Source organism: Nyctibius grandis, chromosome 9 (assembly GCF_013368605.1).
Source record: "Nyctibius grandis isolate bNycGra1 chromosome 9, bNycGra1.pri, whole genome shotgun sequence".
Lineage (NCBI taxonomy): Eukaryota > Metazoa > Chordata > Aves > Nyctibiiformes > Nyctibiidae > Nyctibius > Nyctibius grandis.
Genome location: NC_090666.1, coordinates 42,024,852 through 42,048,477, shown reverse-complemented (window position 1 = coordinate 42,048,477; position 23,626 = coordinate 42,024,852). Strand labels below are relative to the sequence as shown.

Below are 23,626 nucleotides of genomic sequence, written 5' to 3'. Positions count from 1 at the left end.
GTTGGTCGTGTGTTTCTCATTAACCCCACTCACGGAGTACCAGTCTCCACACTGCACACCTGAGTAAACAAGTCAATGAGAAATATTGGCACACCTGCAAGTTTAGAACACACAGAATATCTGTATCATTTCTTCATTCTAAAGTAGGACTCAAACTTCCTTATGTCTGTTGTATATGGATGTTTTTACACAGCATAATACATTCATGGGGGTGATTTTGTCTATAGAAAAAAGGACCTGGTAATCACAGAAATTGGAAAATGAAAGAAGTAGGGTTGTTGCTGCCTGTATTTTCAACTGCTTTATCCATTCTAGCCTCAAGTGATACAAAGCAGAGCTCTGCCATTCTTTTTCTGCATCCAAAATTGCTTTAACCAAAACAATACCTACTGCTGCTATTAAATGTGACATTTTTTCCCTCTGGAATACAGTAAATGGTGAATCATTCCAGAGAAATTCATACTCTGACTTGGTCTCTAATAATCTTTATTCCAGTTTCTATTCCAGATATTTATTGACTGTAAAAGCAAGAGAGAAATTACTGCTGCTGTTGTTAATCAGTTTGTAGTTAAAGTCACTACTTGTTGCTCCAGTTTGAGCTCAGGATCTGTCTCACCCAAAGACATAGCATTACCTCATGATATGAGGTATAAAGGCTGGATACTATAACTTGAAGCAAGAATATCTTCATCCTTGTGGACATTTTACTTGCTGCACACTCATGCACAGAATTAGTTAGCAAGCTGCTAAACTGCATCTTTCCAAGCCCTGCTGCTAACACTCCCACAATCCATGAACATGTAAGTGGCTGAACTCAGGATCATGAGCAGTCTAAGTGCCTTCAAGTTAGATTTTTACAGCTACCTGTCTTCCTTCTTGTGACCAGTAAATCTGAGCTGACACTGCTTATTCACTGCAACAGGAAATAAATCAGTAGAACTTTAGGCCACATACATTTTGCTGCAAATCTGTCCTTTGATTTTACATTTTATGGTCAATAATATGGATTTCGGCAAGGTAAACAGTATTAGACATTCATTTTTTACCACAAATCTGTTGACCAAAGTAGGCACATAGTAGTTAATGAATTGGTTCTTTTGATTATTTAGGAGGGTAACTTTTTTCTTTTCTTCTCAGGTGAAATACAGAGAAAAGTATGAGAAGGAAAAAGGAAAACCTATGCTGGACTTTGAAACTCCAACATACCTTACTGCAAAGGAATCTCAGCTCATGCAGAGCGAGGTATGGTTAACATCAATACTGACAGACTAAAAAAAACTTTAAAATTTATTTATTATAGTTAAACTTTCACAGTGATTTAGGCAATTATACTTGCATGTTGTGAATGCTAATAGACTGAAAAATTATAGCTGTATCACTTTTCTTTATATTGGTTATGAAATACTACATTTAAAATTCATGAAGCTTTCCTGTGACACGATGAAGTGCGTATTATCTGTAATTTTTCATCAAGAAGCTATCAGTAAATGAAGCTTAAGCAAGTCTTCGAGTCCTTAGAAGAAATGTAATATGAAATACATTTCACTTAAGCTTTTGCTACACGAGCACAGTGCATGTGTCGGTTATCACAGTCCACAGAAAGTACCCTGGTTATTCTTTTCACTTCAGAACTCTGTTTTTGAGAAACCCATTTATCTCCTGTTTGTCTCTGCTGTCATAGTGTTCTTCACTGACCTGTCATTCTATTTCCTCAAGCACTTCTTTTCTGTTTGTTTGAAGTATAATCTTGTTCTGTCACAGGTGAAGGCTTATACATGCTGAAAAACAGTTGCATAAGTCATTATGTTTCTCTGAGTATACAAATAAGTAGAAAAAGAAAAAAAAGGGCAGAGTCAGATCATATTTATATTGAAATAAATGAGCTGTTTCGTGGGCTTTAGTAGAAACAGGAGTTATTCCTTTAGTTGCCCACAGCGTTGTAGCAGATGATTGTCATTGTGACATTAATACCAAACCACTGCTCCATCCTCCCAGCAGTTTTTCACGTAATTAAAAATAATGTAATAAATATTTGCTATTTTGCTTTTTTTTCTTCTTACTCTCATTAGAAAGAATATAAGAAGGACTTTGAAGAGTCCATTAAGGGCAGAAACCTTACTGGCTTGGAGATTACACCATCCCTATTACATGTCAAATACGCAACCAAAATAGCAAGCGAGGTAGCAGTTATTCTGTGCTTCTTTCCTCTGTCAAGTTAAATAATTCCACTAAGTATTCTCAGCAGCATTTCTTCTTCACCACTTTCTTTTTCCTAACCCTTCACATTAAGCACGTTTACTTATATTTTGTGTTGTGATCTAATTTGTCGTGGACGTTTATGTCATTGTTGGTTAACTGTATTCATATTTACTGTGTCCCTTTCTGACATTCATCAGCCTAACTGTTCCACAGTGGGGTGTATATGTGTGTGCCTTTACAATTGATCTTGAACAATAATTACTACATTCTGTTGCAGTAGTTCTTCTATAACCCTATACAATATTCTTTGTTGTTTTAAAAAATTCTTTTTTCTTTTGGAGATTTTGGAATTTTTTTTTCTTTTTTTTAATTTTTTTGCAAAAAGTTGTCAAGTGTAGAACTCTCTTTAGTCTGGCTTTGCAGTCTTCATTTTTTTTCTTCTGCAGAAAGAGTACAGGAAGGATCTTGAGGAAGGTGTCAAAGGTAAAGGACTAACAGCTTTAGAGGAGACTCCAGACATGTTGAGAGCAAAGAATGCAACTCAAATCCTGAATGAGGTATGTCAAAAGCTATTTGATAAATACCTGAATGGATGTAACAGCCTCCAACTGATAAATGTTTATCAGTTATAAAGTGTTGTATAACACTAGCATGAACGTTTTCATTCCCTAGAAGCTCTTCTGTAGAGAGAAAAAAAGAATGTGTATGGGTGACTAAGCATAAAACTGGGAGCCTCAACTTTTAAATGAAATATTATTTTCTGGCTTTGCAGTTACTATCAGGAATATAGGTGGGAAAGGTGCTGTGATCAATATCAGATCAGTCAAGGGATAGACTAAACCAGCACTGTGATGTGGCAAGGCTAAGCGTAGGAACCAGAGGTGTTAGTTTTGTTAACTTGGCATCTTACCAAGGCTGAGGGACTAAGGACCAAGGCTGAGGAAACAAGAAGCAAAGTGAGAGATCAAAAAGGGACTACAACAAGGGAACCAGACTGGCATCCTTCTGCTTTGGGAGGTGTGCTGTGCAGCAGAGAGCTCTTTTTGAATGCTTTATGCTTGATGCGTGAGTCAGAAACACCAGCCATGCTCATGAACAGTTCCTCCTGCCCAGGACTGATGGCCAAGGCACTCTTCCCCACTTTGATGGAGAGATGTGGCCAGTAGACAGTCAGGATGCAAACCTAACAGCTACCTTGTTTACACGGTGGACTGGTGTGATAAATATTTCATAGTGATTGTTTTCATAGGATGAGATTAGCTCATATTTTAAGAGCCTTAACATCATCAGGCTGAAAGCTGAAAAAAAGTAACTTTTTAGTGTTACTCATGATTTTGCTTCTTAACAAAACACTCTTAAGATAAGCATCCTTACTGACAACAGCGTTTTGTACTCAGTAGTGCAGAGTTTTGGAGTTATTCAAAGAGCCTGTATTTTATTACCAGAATATTACATACATATTCAGCTAAATGTTCAGCAGAGTTGGCACACCGAGATGTGAATTACACCAATCTATACAAAATAAATCTTTTAGACCTAAGTGGAAGATCTCTTTGGGAAGAGTGGCTGCTGTAGCACTGGGTTTTTAGGGAGGGTATTCATTCCAAAGGGTCCAAAATGTCACAGAGAATCCTGACACCTTGCATTTTTTGGACATGCTCAGTGTGAAACGTCTGTGACCACTCTTCACTACCACATGCATTTCACAGAATCACACAGAATCAACCAGGTTGGAAGAGACCTCAGGGATCATCGAGTCCAACCGTTGCCCTTACACCACCCTGTCAACTAGACAATGGCACTAAGTGCCATGGCCAGGCTTTTCTTAAACCCCTCCAGAGATGGTGACTCCACCACCTCCCTGGGCAGCCCATTCCAATGTTTAATAACCCTTTCTGTAAAGAAATTCTTCCTGATGTCCAACCTTAACCTCCCCTGGCGAAGCTTGAGGCTCACTCCCTGATGCTTCTCTTCTGTACAAGTTATTGTTTTGCACTGGTCACCTAAAGGAACTTACGCTTTGAGATTACTGGTGTGAGAAGGAAGAGTGACCTTTACACAGTGGGCCTCTGGTGTGCTCTCTTTACTGCTGGAGTAGGGCTGTTCTGAAGATTTAAGTCATAAAGTACACACCACTTTAATGACTTCATTTTTGTGTTTCATTGTGAGTTTATATTAGTAGTATTCCTATTTTGTGGTGTGGTCATGAAACTATCTGAAGTTGCTAAAGGTACTGCACTCACACTGACAAAGTATCTATTTACTGTCCTCATCTGCAGAAAGAGTACAAAAAAGCCTTGGAATTAGAAATCAGAGGAAAAGGTCTGACAGAACTGGCTTTGGAGACACCAGATTTTGTGAGAGCAAAGAATGCCACTGACATTGCCAGCCAGGTCTGTGTGAATATCTCATATATCACATCTGACGTCTTCTTTAAAGGAAAATTTATTAACATTTTTTTCTGATTAAACCGAATGAAAATTGTTGTCAAGGTATGATTAAGGCACCTAAATGTGAGCTTTCCCCAACAGATCAAATACAAACAATTGGCAGAAATGGAGAAAGCCAACTACACCAGCGTTGTCGATACTCCGGAGATTATTCATGCCCAGCAAGTCAAGAACCTTTCGAGCCAGGTATCTTGAGTGAAGAAATTTAATCATTGCTCATGTGGGAACCTCGAGTGAATACTAATTTGGAGAACATAATAACTACCTGTCACAATATTCAGGAGATGATACACCAGAAAACCAGATTTCTCTAGAACTGTGACGTGTCTTACTCTGAAATTCCATTCCAATATTGAAATTAATTTGTTTTAATACTGTGTAAAATGAAACAATAATTTCTATTGCTTTTGCAATACCGAAGCTAATTTTGTTCTAAGTAGATTTAGCTTAATTTTCCTACTCCTTAATAACTTAATGTTTAAAATAAATCTTACACAGAGGAATAATCTGAATTTTTATCAGACACAGAAGTACTCACATTTCCATAAATGTGGGTATTATGCAACAATAAGTAAGGCCGGATTGTTTATTACTGCTTTTGTATTAATGGGATATATTTTGTATTTTCTATCAGAAAAAGTATAAGGAAGATGCAGAAAGGACCATGCCACACTACGTGCCTGTAGCAGACACACCAGAAATGCAGAGAGTCCGTGAGAATCAAAAGAACTTTAGCACAGTATGTATATAAATCATATACACTGTCAAATAATAAAGAATATTCAGCTTTTTTTGCATTTAGTAAGGTCCCAATATCACACACTAATCCCAACTAGGCTGCCTTTATATTCTCAGGGATCTTCTGTTAGAGTATCTGCTCTGTATACAGCAGCCCACTTACACGTTACACAGGGAACCAAAATGATTCTGTAATTTTCTTGAAAAAAAAAAAACCTTTCTGCTGCAGTGCTCTGACAATTCCTTTGCAAGCAGTAGAGAATTATACTCTGTATTGTAACTGTGGTATATCTTTATATCACTAATGGTGGTGTTAAAATTACCTCCTTCTAAGGTGTACTTGAAAATATATTTTTTTTCTTCAAAGAAAACTCTGTGAGTAAATTTTTATGGCATGGAGTCAACATTTGACATTTTAACTTTCTCAACAGCTTCAGTATCAGTGGGACCTACAGAACAGTAAAGGAAAAGTTACAGTTGTACAAGACACACCAGAAATGCTGCGTGTGAAAGAGAACCAGAAGAACTTCAGCTCGGTATAGTTATTTTCTGTTTTCAGTTCTCATTCTAAAAAATACAGTTTAATATGTTTAATAAAATAACTATTTTTGGCTCTTATCTTACAGGTACTTATGTTCTTGTTCTGCTTAAATGTGTACAAGGACTTTTCAAACCAAGCTAATTTTATTCTAAGTAGATTTAGCTGGTTTTTGCTACCCCTTTTTATCTGCTGTTTTTTTGTGGAGTGCCCTGATTGCACTTTCACATACACATAGCTGTGATGTAGTTAAACAATCAACCCTGTACTTAAATTGGTATTACTAGTACCCACCTTCCTTTTGTCCTGTTACCATGTCAGTGGTGTATTCTTGTTGTGTTGCAAGTGTCTTCTTTCAGTGAAAAGTGAACTGTCTGCCTGATTTGTTTCACATTTCATGTGTTACCACGGAGTGCCTAAAGCCTCCTGTATCATTTTGCCACTAGCACTATCAGCATAGTAAGTAACTAAGTGGAAGACATAATGAAACAAATTGGAACAAATTAGAACAAATACTAGTCTTCAGTCCTAAAACTAGCCTACAGATGTTTTGATCTTCTACTTAAAAAGCATTACTACAGATATAAATGATCAGCCCCTTTGTTGCACACATGCACTCATGTAGTAGGACAGACTGTGGACAGGCAGTGACTGGAGATGATCCTCTGAGTTTGCTGTCAGCCTGCGCTGTTGTGTACAAACCACTGCCATGAGCCTCTCTTCACCCTCTAGAAGAAATAATGTTGTGTTTTGTATGCTTAACCTTGTCGTCTTCATTCTAAATATTAAGATTTTATATAAAGAAGATATTGGAACTGGAACTAATATTGAAAAGACACCAGAGATGCAGAGAGTTAAACGCACCCAGGATGCAATCAGCTCGGTACGAAAGAATTGGTTATTAATACTCTACCAGTGCTAATTCCACTTGAAATAGTATATTTTTTCCCCCTTGTATTTCTTTAAATGTTGGTAACAGTGGTTTGCCAATAATCCATCCAGCTAAGGGTTACTTTCTGAAAGTTTTTACCCATTCTTGTTACTTAAACAGTAATCTGTCTAATGACTAACATTCAGTTTGTTACTTACAATCCATTTCTAAAACATGAAAGCTCTTGCTGTCATTTTAAACTCATCCCAAACACAGTTTATTTAGTGCAGTATCAAAGAATCATTTAGGCTGGAGGTGACCTCTTGAGATCACCTGCTCCAACCCTGTTGCTCAAGCAGAATCAGCTAGAGCAGGAAAACGTACAGTTGAGTTTTGAGTATCTTGAAGGATGAAAACTCCACAACCTCTCTGGGAAATCTGTTCCAGTGCCTGACCACCCTCACAGTTAAAAATGTGTTTTCCTGTGTTCAGAATGAATGTTCTGGTTTTTAATTTGTGCCCATTACCTCTTATCCTGTCACTGAGCACTACTGAGAAGAGTGACTCCCTCTTCTTCATTCCTTCTCACTGGGTATTTATGCACATCGATAAGTTCCCCCCCAGCCTACTCCAGGCTGAAGAGTCCCAGCTCTCTAAGCCTCGTCTCATATCAAAAATGCTCCTGTCTCTTACTCATCTTTGTGGCCCTACACTGGACTTGCTCCAGTAAGTCCGTATCTTATACTGGTGAGCCCAGAACTGGACACAGAACTCCAGATGTGGCCTCACCATTGCTGAGCAGAGGGGATCACCTCCCTTGACCTGCTGGCAATGCCCTTCTTAATGCAGCCAAGGATGCTGTTAGCCTTTGCCATGAGGGTTGCATTGCTGGCTCATGGTCAGCTTGTTGTCCACCAGGTCCCTAAGGTCCTTCTCTGCAAAGCTGCTTCCCAGTCAGCCCCCAGCATATACTGGTGCCTGGGGTTATTCCTCCCCAGGTGCAGAACTTGGCAATTTCCCTTGTTGCACTTCATGAGATACCTCTCAGCCCATTTCTCCAGCCTGTTGAAGTCCCTCTGGGGACTGTATCAGCCAATCCTTCCAGTTTTGTGTCTCTGCAGACTTGAGGGTGTGCTCTGTCCCGGCATCCAGGTCACTAATGAGGATGTTAAACAGTAGTGGCCCCAGTATGGAGCCCTGGGGCATGCCGCTGGTGACTTGCCTCCAGCCAGCCCTGGTGTCCACTGTGCACTGACCTAACCCCTGCTTTGTCAGCTTGTCTGTGAGGATGCCAGGGCAAACAGTGTCTTACTAAAGCATGTCTCATAAAGCTTTTATATTATATAAAAAATTATAATACTCTAAAATTGGAATAATTGTATGTATTACTTTTCTTTTGAAATTTGTAAATATTTGTCATGCTTTTTTTGAATGCTGACGTCTTTTTAGTATAAAAGTTATAACATTTCAGCCATTTGTTTCATGCATAGTGTGTTAAATATGTTCTTGTGAAATGCTATTCTTTCTTTTTGTTACACTAAAGCAGAAATGCAAATACCACTGTAATTGTTCCAATGGTGTACGACGACTCCCACCTTTGTTGAATACGATAGATTTTTACAAATCCCAAATTCTCCTTTCGTTGGTAGAAAGACCAAATGGTCTCAGGTTCAAAGGTATTTACACCTGTTTTTAGAGAACCCTTTGAGTGAAGTGCCATTCCCAGTGACATCCAACAGCTAAAGTTACCTTCTAACAGATGGCTTGTAAAGATGATGAGAATACTTCAACAGCAGCTCTCTGCTTGTGTTGAAGCCAATGAGATCTAAATTTTCAGTCTCCACAAGATCAGGATATGTATCCACATATGAATCTAGGTGCCTGTTTCAATGCCATTAGACTCAAGTTTTCAGAAAGTATTTTAAATTTTTAATACCACAATTTTCTGGAACTCAGTGTAAGAAACCTTGAATTGAAATGGTTCAGTTGTTATAAATCAGGGGGTTTATTCTTGCTGAAATTAAGCTCCTGGGAGACATTAGATACCCAAATTTTAAGCTTCAATTGAAAAATTCTGACTCAAAAAAGACTTTTTTTTTACTCTAAGCAGAGCGGTTAAAGTGCTTTGCAGAAGTGTGGCAGAGTTATCTATTAGGTAACTCTATTAGAAGGTTCCTTGATGATTTCATTCTATCAGAACACATTTAGTACCTGAGATTTGAATGAGTTTGTGAAGTGTAAAGGACCTATGTCTCTTTATTTGCGTAACTTGCAACACACACACGTGTCAGCTGTGCTTTAATGTAAATCCTTTTTTTTTTTTCTGATGTTTGTGCCTTTGTAGATTAAGTACAAGGAGAGTATTGGAAAAGGAACTCCAATTCCTGACCTTCCAGAAGTGAAGCGTGTCAAGGAGACACAGAAGCACATCAGCTCGGTAATGACCGATACGTTCTATTTACCTCTATACTCATGCAGAGCTCAAGCTCCAACCTCTGGTAGCATTTGTGGGCGTTTCATGTTGAAAAGAGAACAGATCTCTTAAATTCCTCTGTTCAGCAGCAGTAAATTTAAATATCTGAATTTTGCAGTAATCATTACAGTCAGCCACTTCCCTGTATTACTTCTGTGACCTTTTCTAAACACAGAACTAGAAACAAAAAATATCCAGATGATGTCTTACAACTAGTCTGGAAAAAAGGGATCAGCTAGAGAGAACTTTGTGGAAAAAAATAATTGGAGCCCTTTTTGTAGTCACAAAACCTTCTGTCATTCACAGAATCACAGAATCAAATGTGATTTGATTAAAAGTGGAAACAGTACCTGGTTCTTCCCATGTCTAGTTGAGTGTAGAGTTTAATAACCACAACATGCTCTCCTGATTTTGAGCCACTGCTGGGGCAGGGTATGGTCTTGTGATTATTGGTACCTCAGACGTTTGCTGTACGATGCCGAGGAGCAGTGACACCCGTATAATGAGTATCTTACCATTTTCCATTCCTCATTTTATAAATACTGTTTGCCATTTGAGCTGGTTATAACTACTGTGTTTTACAGCTCACCTTTGCACAACTGAGTTGTTTTTTCAAATAATTCTTCATTTTTTCTAACCTTTTACATAATTTATTTTTCCTTGCTGCGATTGCTTTATTTTTATATTTTTGTATTGTTTCAATGACATCAAACAGTGAAATTTTTTTTTGTTAGCTTGTTTTGTCGCAAGTATTTTACTAGTTGCAAGAAGAACCATGAATGCATTTGTAATGTATATCTACATGGTTAGGTTTTAAACCATCTCCTATGCAACTCCTTTCATGAAAAGTGCAATTTTTTAAAAATCAAACAATTACAGGTTAAGTTAAACCTAATAATAGGAGAGCTAAAACACAATTGTTTTTCTTACTGGAGACCTAAAGTTGTTGTGGAAGGAATATGATCTTCTCACCTTGCTGGGTGCTTGTGTTCTGCAGGTATTGTACAAAGAGGACCTAGGGACAGGTATCCCCACACCGCTCACTCCAGAAATAGAGAGAGTCAAACGCAATCAAGAACACATTAGCTCGGTATTTAAAAAAATTTAAAACATTATAACACCTTATTTTTTCATAACTTCCTAACATATAATCTGGTTTTCTTCAGTGGTTTAGAATCTCACCCTGCTCCTGTCTTTTCCTTGGCAATTTTTTTAACTCATTTACATTCCACCTTTTTGTGCTTTAACTTCCTTTTGGTGTTGTACAACTTCACACGTATTTTTTTAAGAACCAAAACTGGAATTAAGCTGTGACATTAACATGGTGTTTCTCTCCATGTTTGTTTTATCTTAACCCTTTATTTTCTACTATCTGTGGTTATGTATTTACAGAATAATCAGCCACCAGCCCCTTCCTTAATATTTGTCTCTAGAACAAGTGTGAAATTAATTAAAAAGTGATCCTAACGCCAAATGCAACTCACAAAATAGTCAGATTTAACGATTTTGCCTGTGTTGAGTGCTTTTTTTGTGGAAACTTTCTTGTACCTCACAGGTGTTATACAAAGAGGGCTTAGGGACTGGCATCCCAACACCGGTCACTCCAGAGATGGAGAGAGTCAAACGCAATCAAGAACACATTAGCTCGGTATTGCTAAAGAAAACAAAACCATTTCAAATGCAAATCAAATCCCTTTAACTCCTCCACATTAATTTTTTTTTCTTTCAGTTCTTTGTTGAACTTTGAACAACCCTTTCTTAATCAAATCACTAAAACCCTGTCAGTATCCTTATATTTTAATTTTTTCACTCAGTCTAACTTGAATTGTTCCCGCTGTGAGATTTTAACCTCATTTACTTGAAGCAGTTAAGCAGCACCTTATTTTCCTTCCCAATGAAGCCGTAGCAGTCCGAGTGATGTCACCCTCCTCCTCAATAACAAACTCCATCCTTCTAACAGCCTTCAGACTCACCACACTGGTTGCACTGCGAATGAAAAAGGTCTTAACACCTCCTGGAGCAAAGCAACCTAATGCAACTAGCGTGTGCTGCCTCTTTGTTGGGTGCTTTCTTATATCCTACAGGTCTGTGTAAGAAAACCTGGGTGGCATCCCCACATCACTGCAGCATGAAAAAATGATGAAAATTGCATATATCAGGGAAAATTACTGTCATAATGAATTTCTATATCCAGATTGTTTTTTCTTCGAATACATTTCAGTCAAATGACCACTATGTCATAATTTTGTTCCATATTTCTGTTTTAATTAGAGCAGCTTAGGACTAATTTTGACTCATTCTGACCCAATTCAGGTATGACCAATATTAAGTTCAGTCCTGATTTAAGTATAACAGGACAGGGCAGAGAAGCCACTGTTGTTAAATATTTTATTACATTTAATTGTCTCTGAGATCATCACAGCTCTCTTTTACGCTGGTGAGCCTATTTAGTGATCTTAGAGGCAAAGCTGCTCATGGAGGATCTTTTGTTTGAGTAAGGAAACTCCTTTGGGCAAAAGGGTTCTCAGGTAACTTGGCTCAAGCTATACTTTGCCCAAAACACTCCTGTGGTTCTTGCTGACATTATTTGTGTGCACCTGAGTGAGATGACAACAAACCTCGTAGTAATATTAGCTGATTATTTTAATTAATTTTTTTTTTTTGCTGGCGTTTGAACAAAGCTCACAAAACTCTATTTTTCATACTTCGAATTTTCGCTATATTAAATTACTTGTCTTCTCTCTTTCCCCTCCCTGTCCTTCTCTTTCCTTCCCTTCCTTTTTTTTTTTTTTAATACTTCCCTGTTGCCACACAGGTGTTGTACAAAGAGGGGCTGGGCATTGGAACCCCAGTACCTGTCACTCCTGAGATGGAGAGGGTCAAACGCAACCAAGAAAACTTTAGCTCGGTATTTTTTTGTCATTTAAGAAAAAAAGCTCCCTCTAATCACTTAACACCTGTACATTTTCTACTCTCTCTAATTAACTTATATACATAGAAGCATCTCCTTTCTGCTATTAATTTTTTTAGTCATTGTTAGTTGTATTTTATGTACTTATTTTTAAAAATATTTTTAATAATCATCACACTTGATACTTCATGTCCTTTAATTTTTAAAGCTTTTTTTTTGGTGAAGCTTAAGGTATTTTGCATTTTAAAAAAACCCTGTTTTTTTTTTATTTGCTTAATTCCATTCCTCTAATGCTTTATTATCCTGTTGAAGCATATTTAAGAGTTAGGATGAAATATTTCTAGCTATCAGAGTTCCTCTGAATTTATCACAATTGGTAACTGTTTCATGCTTTCCTAATTTTTCCTGCTTTCTAGCAGGTTTAGTGGGCATAAAAATTATGTGTTACCTCCATCAAATGCAGGCTTTTTTTTGTTGTTCTTAACTTTTTTAAACTCCCATGTCACCATGTAGGTATTGTACAAAGAAGATGTGGGGACAGCAACCCCAACACCTGTCACTCCTGAGATTGAGAGAGTCAAACGCAATCAAGAAAACTTTAGCTCGGTATTTTTTTTCCATTTGAAAAGCAGCAATTTCCCTTTTAATCTACTTTAAAATACTTTTAACACCAAAAAGATACTCTCTTATTTCCCTGTAATCAATTTACACAAAAAAGAATATCCTGTTCCCCACGTTTTGCCATTTTTTCCTCCATAATCGTTACTTGCTTTGATTAGATCATCTTACTAATGATAACTTAGATTCCATGTTTCCACCTTTTGACTCTGAATATATTTTTTTCTTGGCTAATATCAGCTTTTCCTTTTGTTAATCTCTTCAGTCCTTGGTTGTTTTTTTTTTCCCTGGTTTTACTGCACATAAAAACTAAACTATTCAGCGCTTGATACGAATCTGTGGCTATGACCTTGGTATAACAGTGCTCTGATACACCCCCGTGTAACCTGCTGTGAAGTTTATGAGATGGGTAAATGAAACAGAACTGATTTCTTTCTTTCTTCTGCATTATATTCAACACCTTCTTCCTTTAGGAAGTCTTTAATATTGCTGCACAGAGACAGTGGCCCAAATCTCCAGCTGGTGTAAACAAAAATCAATAGCATTGGGATGTTTCTCGGGGTGAGGAAAGTGTCCCACAAGATAGGAGAGCACTAATAATTATAATTTTTTAGGTACCATCTTCACACATATGCCTTCATTATGCTCATGTCTCTGTGTCCTTCCTGTAACAGGCAAGCTAGATTGTTCATAAACTCTGGACAGCAAGTAGTGTTTCACTCAGGGAATGGATGACTCTTCGTTGAGGTGTGTGTATACAGAAAAACTTCTAGGAAGGTGCATTAGAACCTGGTCCTCCACGTCCTGACTAGTATGGTCAGGACAAAGTTTACCTCACTGCTGATGAAAAGACAATAATATACTTTCTTATAATTTATATGACTTTTGAATCTTCTAAATACTCACCAGTTTTAAATGTCCACCTTGAGAAGCACTTAAGCAAGTCAGGAAGGTATGGTAGCACTCTGGTAGAAGTCATACCGCTGTATCAGTGTTTATCTTTAGAGTTTTAACCTTCTTTTTTTATTTTTATGTTTTTTTTAATCCTTGTATTTATTCAGAGCATCTCAGAAAAACATCTCTCCTGTTCTGTGTGTTCTCTCAGCAAACAGAGTGTTACTGTTGTTTGCTTGTTCCTTCTTCTTCTAATATAGCCGTGTTACCCCGCAGGTGTTGTACAAAGAGGACCTGGGGACAGCAACCCCAACACCTGTCACTCCTGAGATTGAGAGAGTTAAACGCAATCAAGAAAACTTTAGCTCGGTATTTTTTGATTTGAAAAGCAGCAATTTCCCTTTTAATCTATTTTAAAATACTTTTAACACACAAAAAATACTCTTGTTCCCCTATAATCAACTTACACAAAAAATAATATCCTGATCCCTTTGAGATTTTTTTTTTCCTCCATAATTGTTACTGACATAATTCTTGTTCCTCTTTTTTTATTACATCATCTTAATAATAACTTAATTCCACCTTTCTTTGAGCCTGATAATATTTTGTGGTTTTTTTTGTTTTTTTTTGTTTTTCTGGTTTTTTTACACTCTTAAAAAAACACCCCGTTTTCCTTTACTTAATCACAACAATCCTTAATTTTGTTTTGTGTGGTGTTTTTTTTTTTATTTTACTTACTTTATTTTTGATAACTAAACTATTTATTGCCTGATACAGAGCTGTGGCTACGACCTCAGTATAACAGAGCTCTAATCCATGCCAGTGTCACCTGCTGTGATGTTTATGGAATGAGTAAATGAAACAGAGTTGATTTCTTTATTTCTTTCATGTTGTATTTGGTACTTTCTGCCTTCAGGAAGTCTTTAACGATCTCCTATTGCACAGACAGTTTTCTACATAGCTCCTTGAAGCAAACAGAGAAGGAATTGTAGCTTTGTGCCAAAAGGCATTGCAGAGTATTCCTGTTTAGCTGTAGAGTTCTGAGGAGCAGTTTAATTTTTCTCTTTTATTCCAAGCTTTGGCTCCGAGTGACTTTGGAAATCATTCTGTGTGTTTTCTCAGCCAGCTGCGTGTTACTTCTGTGTGCTTGTTCCCTTTTTGTTTTCTTAACGTAGCCGTGTTACCCCGCAGGTGTTGTACAAAGAGGATCTGGGGACAGGAACCCCAATACCTGTCACTCCTGAGGTTGAGCGAGTCAAACGCAATCAAGAACACATTAGCTCGGTATTTTGTGGAGGAAAAGACGTATTCCCTTTAACTCCACTTAAGCAGAACTTTTTAACCTTTATTAAAATGAACAATTCCACTCCTTACTTCCATGTAATCAACTTACACAAACATCCTTTCTTCTTCACTGTGCTATTTTTCCAATGTTACTGACCTACCACTTCTTCATATATGTAATTATTTACATTATCCTAAATATTTTTAACCATTTTGTTCCCTGTTCCAACTTCCTTTTCCTTTTATATGTGTGGTTTTTTTAATTGGTTCCTATTTTAGTGCTGTTATCATAGAAGAGGGAGGGTCTGACTTACTTCCTAGCAGGCTTCAGTGGCAGTCTAAGAGCTCTCCTCCACCATGAAAATGTATTTATTTGATGTAAGAGGCTCCTGAGTTGGGTTTGTCACACCTGCTAAGATAAACCCCCAGACCCCTTTGCCTTCAGACCCTCGTGGCTGCAATCCAGACTTCACTGCCTCCAGGGGTAGCTTTTAGGGCACATTAGAGCAGACTGAGCTCCAGCAGACTCAAATATTTGCCTTCATGTTGGATGTAATTATTATTGAGTCGTGATTATGTTTTTGGATGCTTCTTGTTACTGCACAGGTGTTGTACAAAGAGAGCGTGGGGACTGGAACCCCCACCCCTGTCACTCCAGAGATGGAGAGGGTCAAACGCAATCAAGAAATCTGTAGCTCGGTACTTTGCTAAGAAAAAAGAAAAAAAAGTTTCCTTTAACACTGTTTAAAAGAACATTTTAACAGGTTTAATAAATGGACGTTGTAACACTTGTTCCAAAATAATGCTGACCCTAAAGCAGCTTACACAAGGGATTACTTCTTACTCATGTCTTACTGTGGTTGATGGTGGTGACTTTAACTTGTTACAGTTTTTATTCTTTTTTTTAAGAGTGATTTTAATGCTCTATTCTAATCCTAAAAACACTTACCAAACTCCACTCATTTCCTCTGCAATGCTGACATTCTTTTTTTAAAAAATTATAATTTACATATTCATAACATCCTCAGCTCCTCAACGTGGTATTTTTGTGGGCTCATTTTTGTAGCACTTACACTATTTATTACGAGTGATCCTGCAGTTAAAAAGCCAAACCCTGCTTCTCTTGTAGAATATTGCAAGTACCTTCTTTATAAATATATATATAACATCTGGGCCTTGAGAAACTATGTATAAGGAAAAAAAATTCCTTAGGCTTTATCTACAGATAGCTTTTTATTGATTGTTGCTTTCTTTGGCTCCTCTCTTGTGTCTCATAGGTGTTGTATAAAGAAAACATAGGGAAAGCCACCCCAACACCTGTCACTCCTGAGATGGAAAGAGTCAAACGCAATCAAGAAATCATTAGCTCGGTATTTTTAACAGCAAACCAGTTCCTAAAGAGCTGAATGAAGTGTTTAACGTGTAGCAGTTCAGTAATCTGTGCTTTCTAACTTATCAAATGACTCTGCCACGTAGCATAAACCTCCTACCTTCCGTGCTTACAACCCCTAGTATCTTCTACTTAACACTGGCTGAAGCAGGATTTTACTAGAGCTAGGGTTGACCTTTTGTGGATGGATATTAATTCTCTGCAATTGTTTTAACCTTTTCTTACTACAAGTGTGCTCTTGTGCAGAGTTGATTTCATACAGGGTCCGTTTCTGCCCCCTGGTAGATTAATGGCAAAGCTCCTGTTGCTTCTTTTGGGAACAGCAGATCTAACTCTAAGTGTAATGATTCAAAAGCTTTATTGTGTGGTGGTTTGGGTTTGTGGGTTTTTTTGTTGTTGTTTTTGGTTTTTTTCTTTTTTTTTTTTTTGTGGTGCCTTTTTAATGACATTTGGATACTCCCTTGTATCCTGTAGGTTTTGTACAAAGAAAATGTGGGGAAAGTGACCCCAACACCAATCACTCCAGAGATGGAGAGAGTCAAACGCAATCAAGAAATCATTAGCTCGGTACCTTAAAAATAGATTATTTTTTTTTTCCCCTTTGTGCTTATATTTTAATAAAGTAACATTCTAACTACCTACTGAAAGTTGATTTCAATTTAAAATATAAATATATATTTGTTTCTGCAAATTAATTGCTTCTCTTCTAAAATAAAATTACTTTAGTTTTAACAGTCTGATACAGAAATTTAGGCCTTTTCTACACCTCAGTTTGTATAGCTGTGGGCTCTATCCAGACTATATTAAGAGTTTAGTGTCCTGTGGTGATGATATTCACGTTTATCTCTCTGTGCTCAGTGTTTAAGCTTTCATTGGCTTTTCAGGGGTATTTGACTTTAGTGAAAAAGAAAGAAGAAACCAACTGTCCCCACCCTGAAAAATCCCCCTTTTCTGACCCCTGTGAGATTGTATTGCTGGGACAGTGACACAGGACGCCTTAAACAGAACAACCCAGAAGGACCGAGGCTGTTCCTGGTCTGGATGGTGTATCAGTGATGGCTTTTCAGAGGCCTCACGGACTGGGGGGCGGTGTAGGTGGGATGGTGCCGTGATACCAGACACCCATCCTCGACACCCTTCTTTATTTGCTGCCCAACGGCAGCGTGGCTACAAAACTCCCTCCTTCCTCCCAAAAAGGTCACAAATTGCTTCAAATACAGATAAAACAGCAGATAAAGCATTTCTTAAATAGTTCTCCAGGGCCACAGGGAGCTTCCCCGAGCCTATGGAGCCCTGGTCATAGTTGTGGCTGGATAGAGCCCTTTGTTAACCAGAAAAATAACAAGCTTTTCTTTTCCAGTTTATTTCTCTTCCCCTTCCTTACAGCAGTCGATGTTTGGCTTTTGTGCAGTGCTGCATATCATAATCAGTCGTGACTTTTTTTGAATTTTGATAATTTGTGTTCAAATCCTTTTGATTTTTTGGGGGGGGTTTAAAGATCCTGGATACATCTTCTGTATCCCACAGGTGTTGTACAAAGAAAACTTGGGGCGAGCAACCCCCACACCTATCACTCCAGAGATGGAGAGAGTCAAACGCAATCAAGAACAGATTAGCTCGGTATTGTCTGGAAGAAGTAAAGGGGATATGACAGAGCACTTTTTTCCTAATAACTTAAGTCTGCCTGGTTTTATTTAACCCTCTAATTTTTTCCCCCTCAAACTTAGAGTCATCTCTTAAAATTATAGCACTTAAAAGACTTTTTATCGATTAACTTTTTAATACTGTTTTTCCTCTGACTTTTTTTTTTTCCTTTCATAATGGATGTTGTTTACTCTAAACCCAGTAACACTACACTTTTTAACTTGTACATTTGTGACTCTGAGCTATTTGTGATCTGTAGGTTGTGTACAAAGAAGGCTTAGGGAAGTCAACCCCCACCCCGGTCACTCCCGAGATGGAGAGAGTCAAACGCAATCAAGAACACATTAGCTCGGTACTGAAAGAAGACAGCCAACCACCTTGTATTAAAAATAACCATTCTGAACAAAAACCCCACTGCTAATTTAGCCTTTTGGTCTCAGCTTTCCTTATTTTTGCCTATTTTTCCCTTTGATTTTTACCTTTTGCTCTAGCAAATAACTTTTTAGATGCTTTATTTCCCAAGATCTTTTCTACCCCTGCAGTGATGCTTAAACAATAACACCATTTCCAGCAGGAGCTATAATTATTCCAGCCTGATTTGTGGATGTCTTTTTGTACACCGTAGGTTTTGTACAAGGAACACCTGGCAAAAGGAACTCCAACACCAATGACCCCAGAGATGGAGAGAGCTAAACGCAATCAGGAAAACATCAGCTCGGTATGTTCTATTCAGCCAATGAACGAAAATACATTAGAAAGTAACATTTCAATCCCCAAAATCCTTACTCAGATTAACAGTGCAGATGATAATATAACTAGCTAGTTCCTAGTTTGGAAGTATGAAGTAACCATACTAGAATAAATTCCTTTAATACTTGCTTTTTACTTTCTGCTGCAGTTATTTCTTTCTGTGTGATTAATTGCTTTAGTTTGTTGGGTTTTTTTAACAACAGTTGAATTTCAAATAACATATATTGCCTTCAATCTCTTGCAAACATATTCTGTTTTTACTAGTCTTACACTTTATGTCATATAAAATGATTGTTCTGCAGTAACAGTATATTTTATGTTATATTTCTGACATTCTATAGAAAAACATGACAAAGCTGGACAAGGCCTTCTTCAGGCCCTGCTTTGCTAACCTCTTACTCCAGAAGTAAATCCTGCCATACCCCAGCCTGTAGATGTTTATATCCACAACAGATCATAGAACCACAGAATGGTTTGGAAGGGACCTTTGAAGGTCTAGTCCAACCTCCCTGCAGTGAGCAGGGACATCTTCAGCTACACCAGGTTGCTCAGAGCCCTGTGCAACCTGACCATGAATGTTGTCATGGCTTGTGCTAAACCCAGTAACACAACATCTGCAAACAGATGTCTGCAGGAGCACCATGCAACTGTTCTCACTCAAAAAAGAAACCCTACACACCCAGCAAAGCCTGTAGTATCTCAATGATGAACACAGATCTAATTATGTTGGCTGTTTCACACTGAACTTCACTGAAGTCAGTGAGGTGCATGTTGAATATATGAAAATATTACCTAGAGCATTATTGCTGCATCACCTCTACCCCTTGTTACAAGGTTAAAAAAGGTAAGGATCTTCTAGTTAAGAAAAGGACTATTTAGGATCAAGTCCAGAGCTGTCTGTGTCTCATGCAATTAGGAAAAAGAATTTTGCTGTGCATTATTCACCAACACAGCTGCTGCTGCTGCTTTCTTTCCCTTCTTTGCCAGGTTGCTTCAGTACAGCTCCGTCCTTGTGACGCAGTTCTGTGCCTGTGCTCACTTCCTTTTCCTCATCTGCAGGTCCTTTATTCAGATAGTTTCCGAAAACAAGTACAAGGCAAAGCTGCCTATGTGCTGGATACACCTGAAATGCGGCGTGTCCGAGAGACCCAGAAACACATCTCTACGGTAAGAGCATGGAGAGATGGATTTTTAAATTGGCAAGTGATTTAAATAAAAAACTTTTTCCTGAGACACTCTGGGATTGGCAGCTCAAGGACAACGTCCCTATACCAAGGGTGGGTACCCAAATTCTTAAATGCTAAAGGCAAGAGTGACATGGTTGGGATGAGGCTCTCTTTCATTATTCCTTGGATGGGAGAAAGCCAAAGTTCAGCACAGCAGCACATCTCTCTACTAGAAATTCACCTGAGGGCAGCAGGAATAAAAATTATACATCTCAGCTACAGAGAACACACATTTCATTTTAAATTGCAGGTGAAATACCATGAAGATTTCGAGAAAACCAAAGGCAGCTTCACACCGGTAGTTACCGACCCCATTACAGAACGCGTGAAAAAGAACATGCAGGACTTCAGTGACATCAGCTACAGGGGCATCCAGAGGCGAGTGGTAGAAATGGAGCGAAAGCGCGTGGACCAGGATCCAGAGACTCTCACAGGTGAGCAGAACCTCCGGTTTACAATGCCTTTACACAAAACACAAGCTGACCCTAATGAATTGTTTTATTTAAGCTCAGCCCTAGCAATGCGAATTTATCCTGACTCAGAGATGATGTTTTTATCAAAGTCCAGTTGAAGAATATTCTCTTACAGCAGCTGTAAACCACCCTTGGTTTGCCTCTCCCACCCTGCCCAACTTTGTAATGTAATGCCAGAGTTTCAGTTCTTACTTTGATTTTTAACTTCACCTCTGTGCATATTAGAGAAATACTTTTAGCTCACTCAATGTAGATAAATTTATATATAAAAAACCCTAATCTGTGCTCTAGTTTTGAGAAATTCATATTTATGAAATAGTTTGCCCTTTTCTGATATGCTTTTACTCCTGTTGAGCACAGACGTGTGCTGCTCAAGCTCTAGTAAAGTCAGAAAATGCTCTTTCTCTTCCAGGTCTTCGTGTGTGGCGCACTAACCCCGGGTCAGTCTTTGACTATGACCCAGCAGAAGACAACATTCAGTCCCGCAGCTTACACATGATCTCGGGTTTGTTCCAGGGGCTGTTTGTGCAAAATGGGTGTTAGACTTGTGCAAAGTCAATCAGTAGAAGTGACAGCTTGGGGGTACTAAGTACAGCTTTGTGCTCTACCTCTGGGTTTGGTAACAGTGGGAGAGAGCTTGGGTATTTTTACAGAATGTGTGTGTATATACAAAGTAACCTATATATGTGCGTATATACATATCTATATGTACATACACGTGTATTTCTACGTGTGCATCTCCTTACAAAACAAAGACACCAATTGTTTCCCCCTGTTTCCTCCCCACAGTCCAAGCCCAGCGCCGCAGCCGCGAGCACTCCCGCTCCGCCAGCGCCCTGAGCCTCAGTGGTGGCGATGAAAAATCCGAACCCTCGGACGGCGTGGATCAACATCTGTCCTACTACAGCAACGGGGGCTTCTTCACTACAACTGCAACAGGTAGAAGGAGAACAAACATGCCATTTAGTCATGTATGAGGACAGATGGTATCCAGACCACCTGGCAGGGCGGTACTGGTCACGGGCTCAAGTTCAGCCATTCCTTTAGCCAGCAAAAAGCACAGAAGTACAACTGGAAAATGCTGAGTTAGAGACAAAACCAAGAGCTGTAAAGTTGTATTTCAGGGGGTAAAAGGCAGATTTGACCCACCTAAAGCCCTACCCCATGATCTTTATTCAGAGCAACTCCAATTCTACAATAAACAATACAAAATATATTTTCCTTTTGCAGTGGGCTACAAGCATGCTAAAACCATAGAGTTACCACAGCAAAGGTCATCATCAGTTGCCACCCAGCAAACGACGGTGTCATCGGTTCCTTCTCACCCCTCCACTGCTGGTGTAAGTAACATTGATCAGTGTATTAAGACACATGATCCCAAGCTTGATACAGGAGTTAATTTGGGTACCTACCAAAGGTGCCCAGCCCTGGAGGTCCCTAACACAGGTGCCCAGCCCTGGAGGTCCCCAACACCTGCCCATGCATGCTCCATCATGCTTCAGGTGATGTTAATCCAGGACTGAGGTGGGAAGGTGCCTACCCCCTGGGCTGAAGCTTGGTAGAAAAGCAGGTGAAGGTGTAACATCTTCATTGAAGTGGGACAGAGTTCTTGGAAACTTTAAATTAACACTTCTTCCAACTCCTGAGTCTTGAGTAGGTATCTGACAATGGCTATGGCACCACCTCCCCACACCTTAAAGTCACAGCTGGAGCTACCTCGAGCTGATACTGCTCCCACACACTCTGAAAACATTTTGTTCAGCTTCAGTGTCACCGAAACACGCAGGCTCTAACCTGAGGCACTGCAGTACTTGGTAATTAAGGTATGGAGTTAGTGGGAAGGAACATTTTGTGATCTGAAACAAGATGTAGAAGAGCAGCTGGACATTGCTATCAGTAGTACTTTGAGAGTACCAGAATGAGTCAAAACACACCTTGCCCTGAGCCCGCTCTCACCCTTTGATCCTCACCCCAGCCGTGGCTGGCAGTGCTGACAGCAGGGCTGTAACTGTCTCTCCTGGTTTCTTGCCCCCACCCTTTCTCCAACCCGACAGAAGACCTACCGGGCCATGTACGACTACATGGCAGCTGACGCCGATGAGGTTTCCTTCAAAGATGGTGACACGATTGTGAACGTACAAGCCATCGATGAGGGCTGGATGTACGGGACTGTCCAGAGAACCGGCAAGACGGGCATGCTGCCAGCCAACTACGTGGAAGCTGTCTAAGCCAACGCTCGCCCCTCCATACAGCCTGTCTGCACGGCACGGACATGCTGGCACTTGCCAAAACGAAGCCTTAGAGAAGGGTCTGGAATGCTTTTTCCCCAAGTGCCTTATTGTCCTCCGTGCTGATAGTGCCTTATGGACCATGGGGGAAAAAAAAGGTAACTGCAGAGCAAAATACTCCTGAAACATCCTGTCAGAACAGCTTTGAAAACTACCTGCAGACACACTACTAGGCATTGCCCAGGACTGTGTTTTTTCCACTGTCAACAAAATATTTTTTAAAACAAACTGGACTTTCAAACATTTCACCATCACGTACTGTCACCATGTTTAACTACACTCCCATTCAGCATCTCTGAAATTCTACACACTATCAAGTATTACTTTATTCACTCTCCCATAGAGTATTTTTCTGGGCTATTCTGAAGTGTTTAAATGTATTCACTTCTTTTCCACATAAGCAACATTTAAGCTTAGTATCTCAAAGCACTGTTTAGCTCAGGGAGGGGAGAAAACCCAACCAACCTAAACCCCAAGCCTCTCCTTCTGCTTGCTGAGCTCCTGGGCACGTGTTTTTCATGCAGTGTTCTGGGGTCAAAAGCTGTTGTTACCTGTAAATTAGTGACTAAATAAAGCTGATGTTTCTGCAGTATGGTCGATGTACTCACTCGTGCTGAAGAGCAGGAATCAGTCCCACAACACACTGGCTCTGTTCAGAAAACTCTGTTGAGGAAGAACGTGGAAGGTGATGGAGGATGCGACCGTCACAACAGTCAGACACCTCTTTGTCCTGTTCATTTTCTTCATGAGATGCAGGCACATAGTTAGAGTCTCACTACAAGATACTGCCACATCCCTGAGGACCTGCTCCTGCCTTGAGGCAGCAGTGATGACCTTCCACGGTGCCTCCCAACCTTGTGAATCCAAACCAAAGCTGAG

At 39.2% G+C, this 23,626-nt stretch overlaps 1 protein-coding gene across 19 annotated transcripts in view; it reads left to right on the top strand.

The window, feature by feature from the left end:
- Positions 1-23,339, top strand: part of NEB (nebulin) — a 125,979-nt gene extending 102,640 nt beyond the window's left edge. For 9 of the 19 annotated variants that reach the window (XM_068407615.1, XM_068407614.1, XM_068407610.1 and 6 more), the window contains 21 exons: positions 1,138-1,242; positions 2,070-2,180; positions 2,646-2,756; positions 4,479-4,592; positions 4,731-4,835; positions 5,284-5,388; positions 5,819-5,923; positions 6,716-6,808; positions 9,141-9,233; positions 10,267-10,359; positions 10,825-10,917; positions 13,969-14,061; positions 16,254-16,346; positions 16,841-16,933; positions 18,636-18,728; positions 19,820-19,927; positions 20,237-20,420; positions 20,872-20,964; positions 21,249-21,398; positions 21,690-21,799; positions 22,514-23,339. In XM_068407615.1, coding sequence (XP_068263716.1) covers positions 1,138-1,242; positions 2,070-2,180; positions 2,646-2,756; positions 4,479-4,592; positions 4,731-4,835; positions 5,284-5,388; positions 5,819-5,923; positions 6,716-6,808; positions 9,141-9,233; positions 10,267-10,359; positions 10,825-10,917; positions 13,969-14,061; positions 16,254-16,346; positions 16,841-16,933; positions 18,636-18,728; positions 19,820-19,927; positions 20,237-20,420; positions 20,872-20,964; positions 21,249-21,398; positions 21,690-21,799; positions 22,514-22,687 — 2,319 coding nt within the window. In that variant the 3' untranslated portion in view covers positions 22,688-23,339. Of the gene's footprint in view, positions 1-1,137; positions 1,243-2,069; positions 2,181-2,645; positions 2,757-4,478; positions 4,593-4,730; positions 4,836-5,283; positions 5,389-5,818; positions 5,924-6,715; positions 6,809-9,140; positions 9,234-10,266; positions 10,360-10,824; positions 10,918-12,084; positions 12,273-12,693; positions 12,787-13,968; positions 14,062-16,253; positions 16,347-16,840; positions 16,934-17,893; positions 17,987-18,635; positions 18,729-19,819; positions 19,928-20,236; positions 20,421-20,871; positions 20,965-21,248; positions 21,399-21,689; positions 21,800-22,513 lie in introns of those variants that run through there. The other 10 variants (XM_068407619.1, XM_068407613.1, XM_068407618.1 and 7 more) reach the window with 9 other exon arrangements.
- Positions 23,340-23,626: the final 287 nt, after the last annotated feature.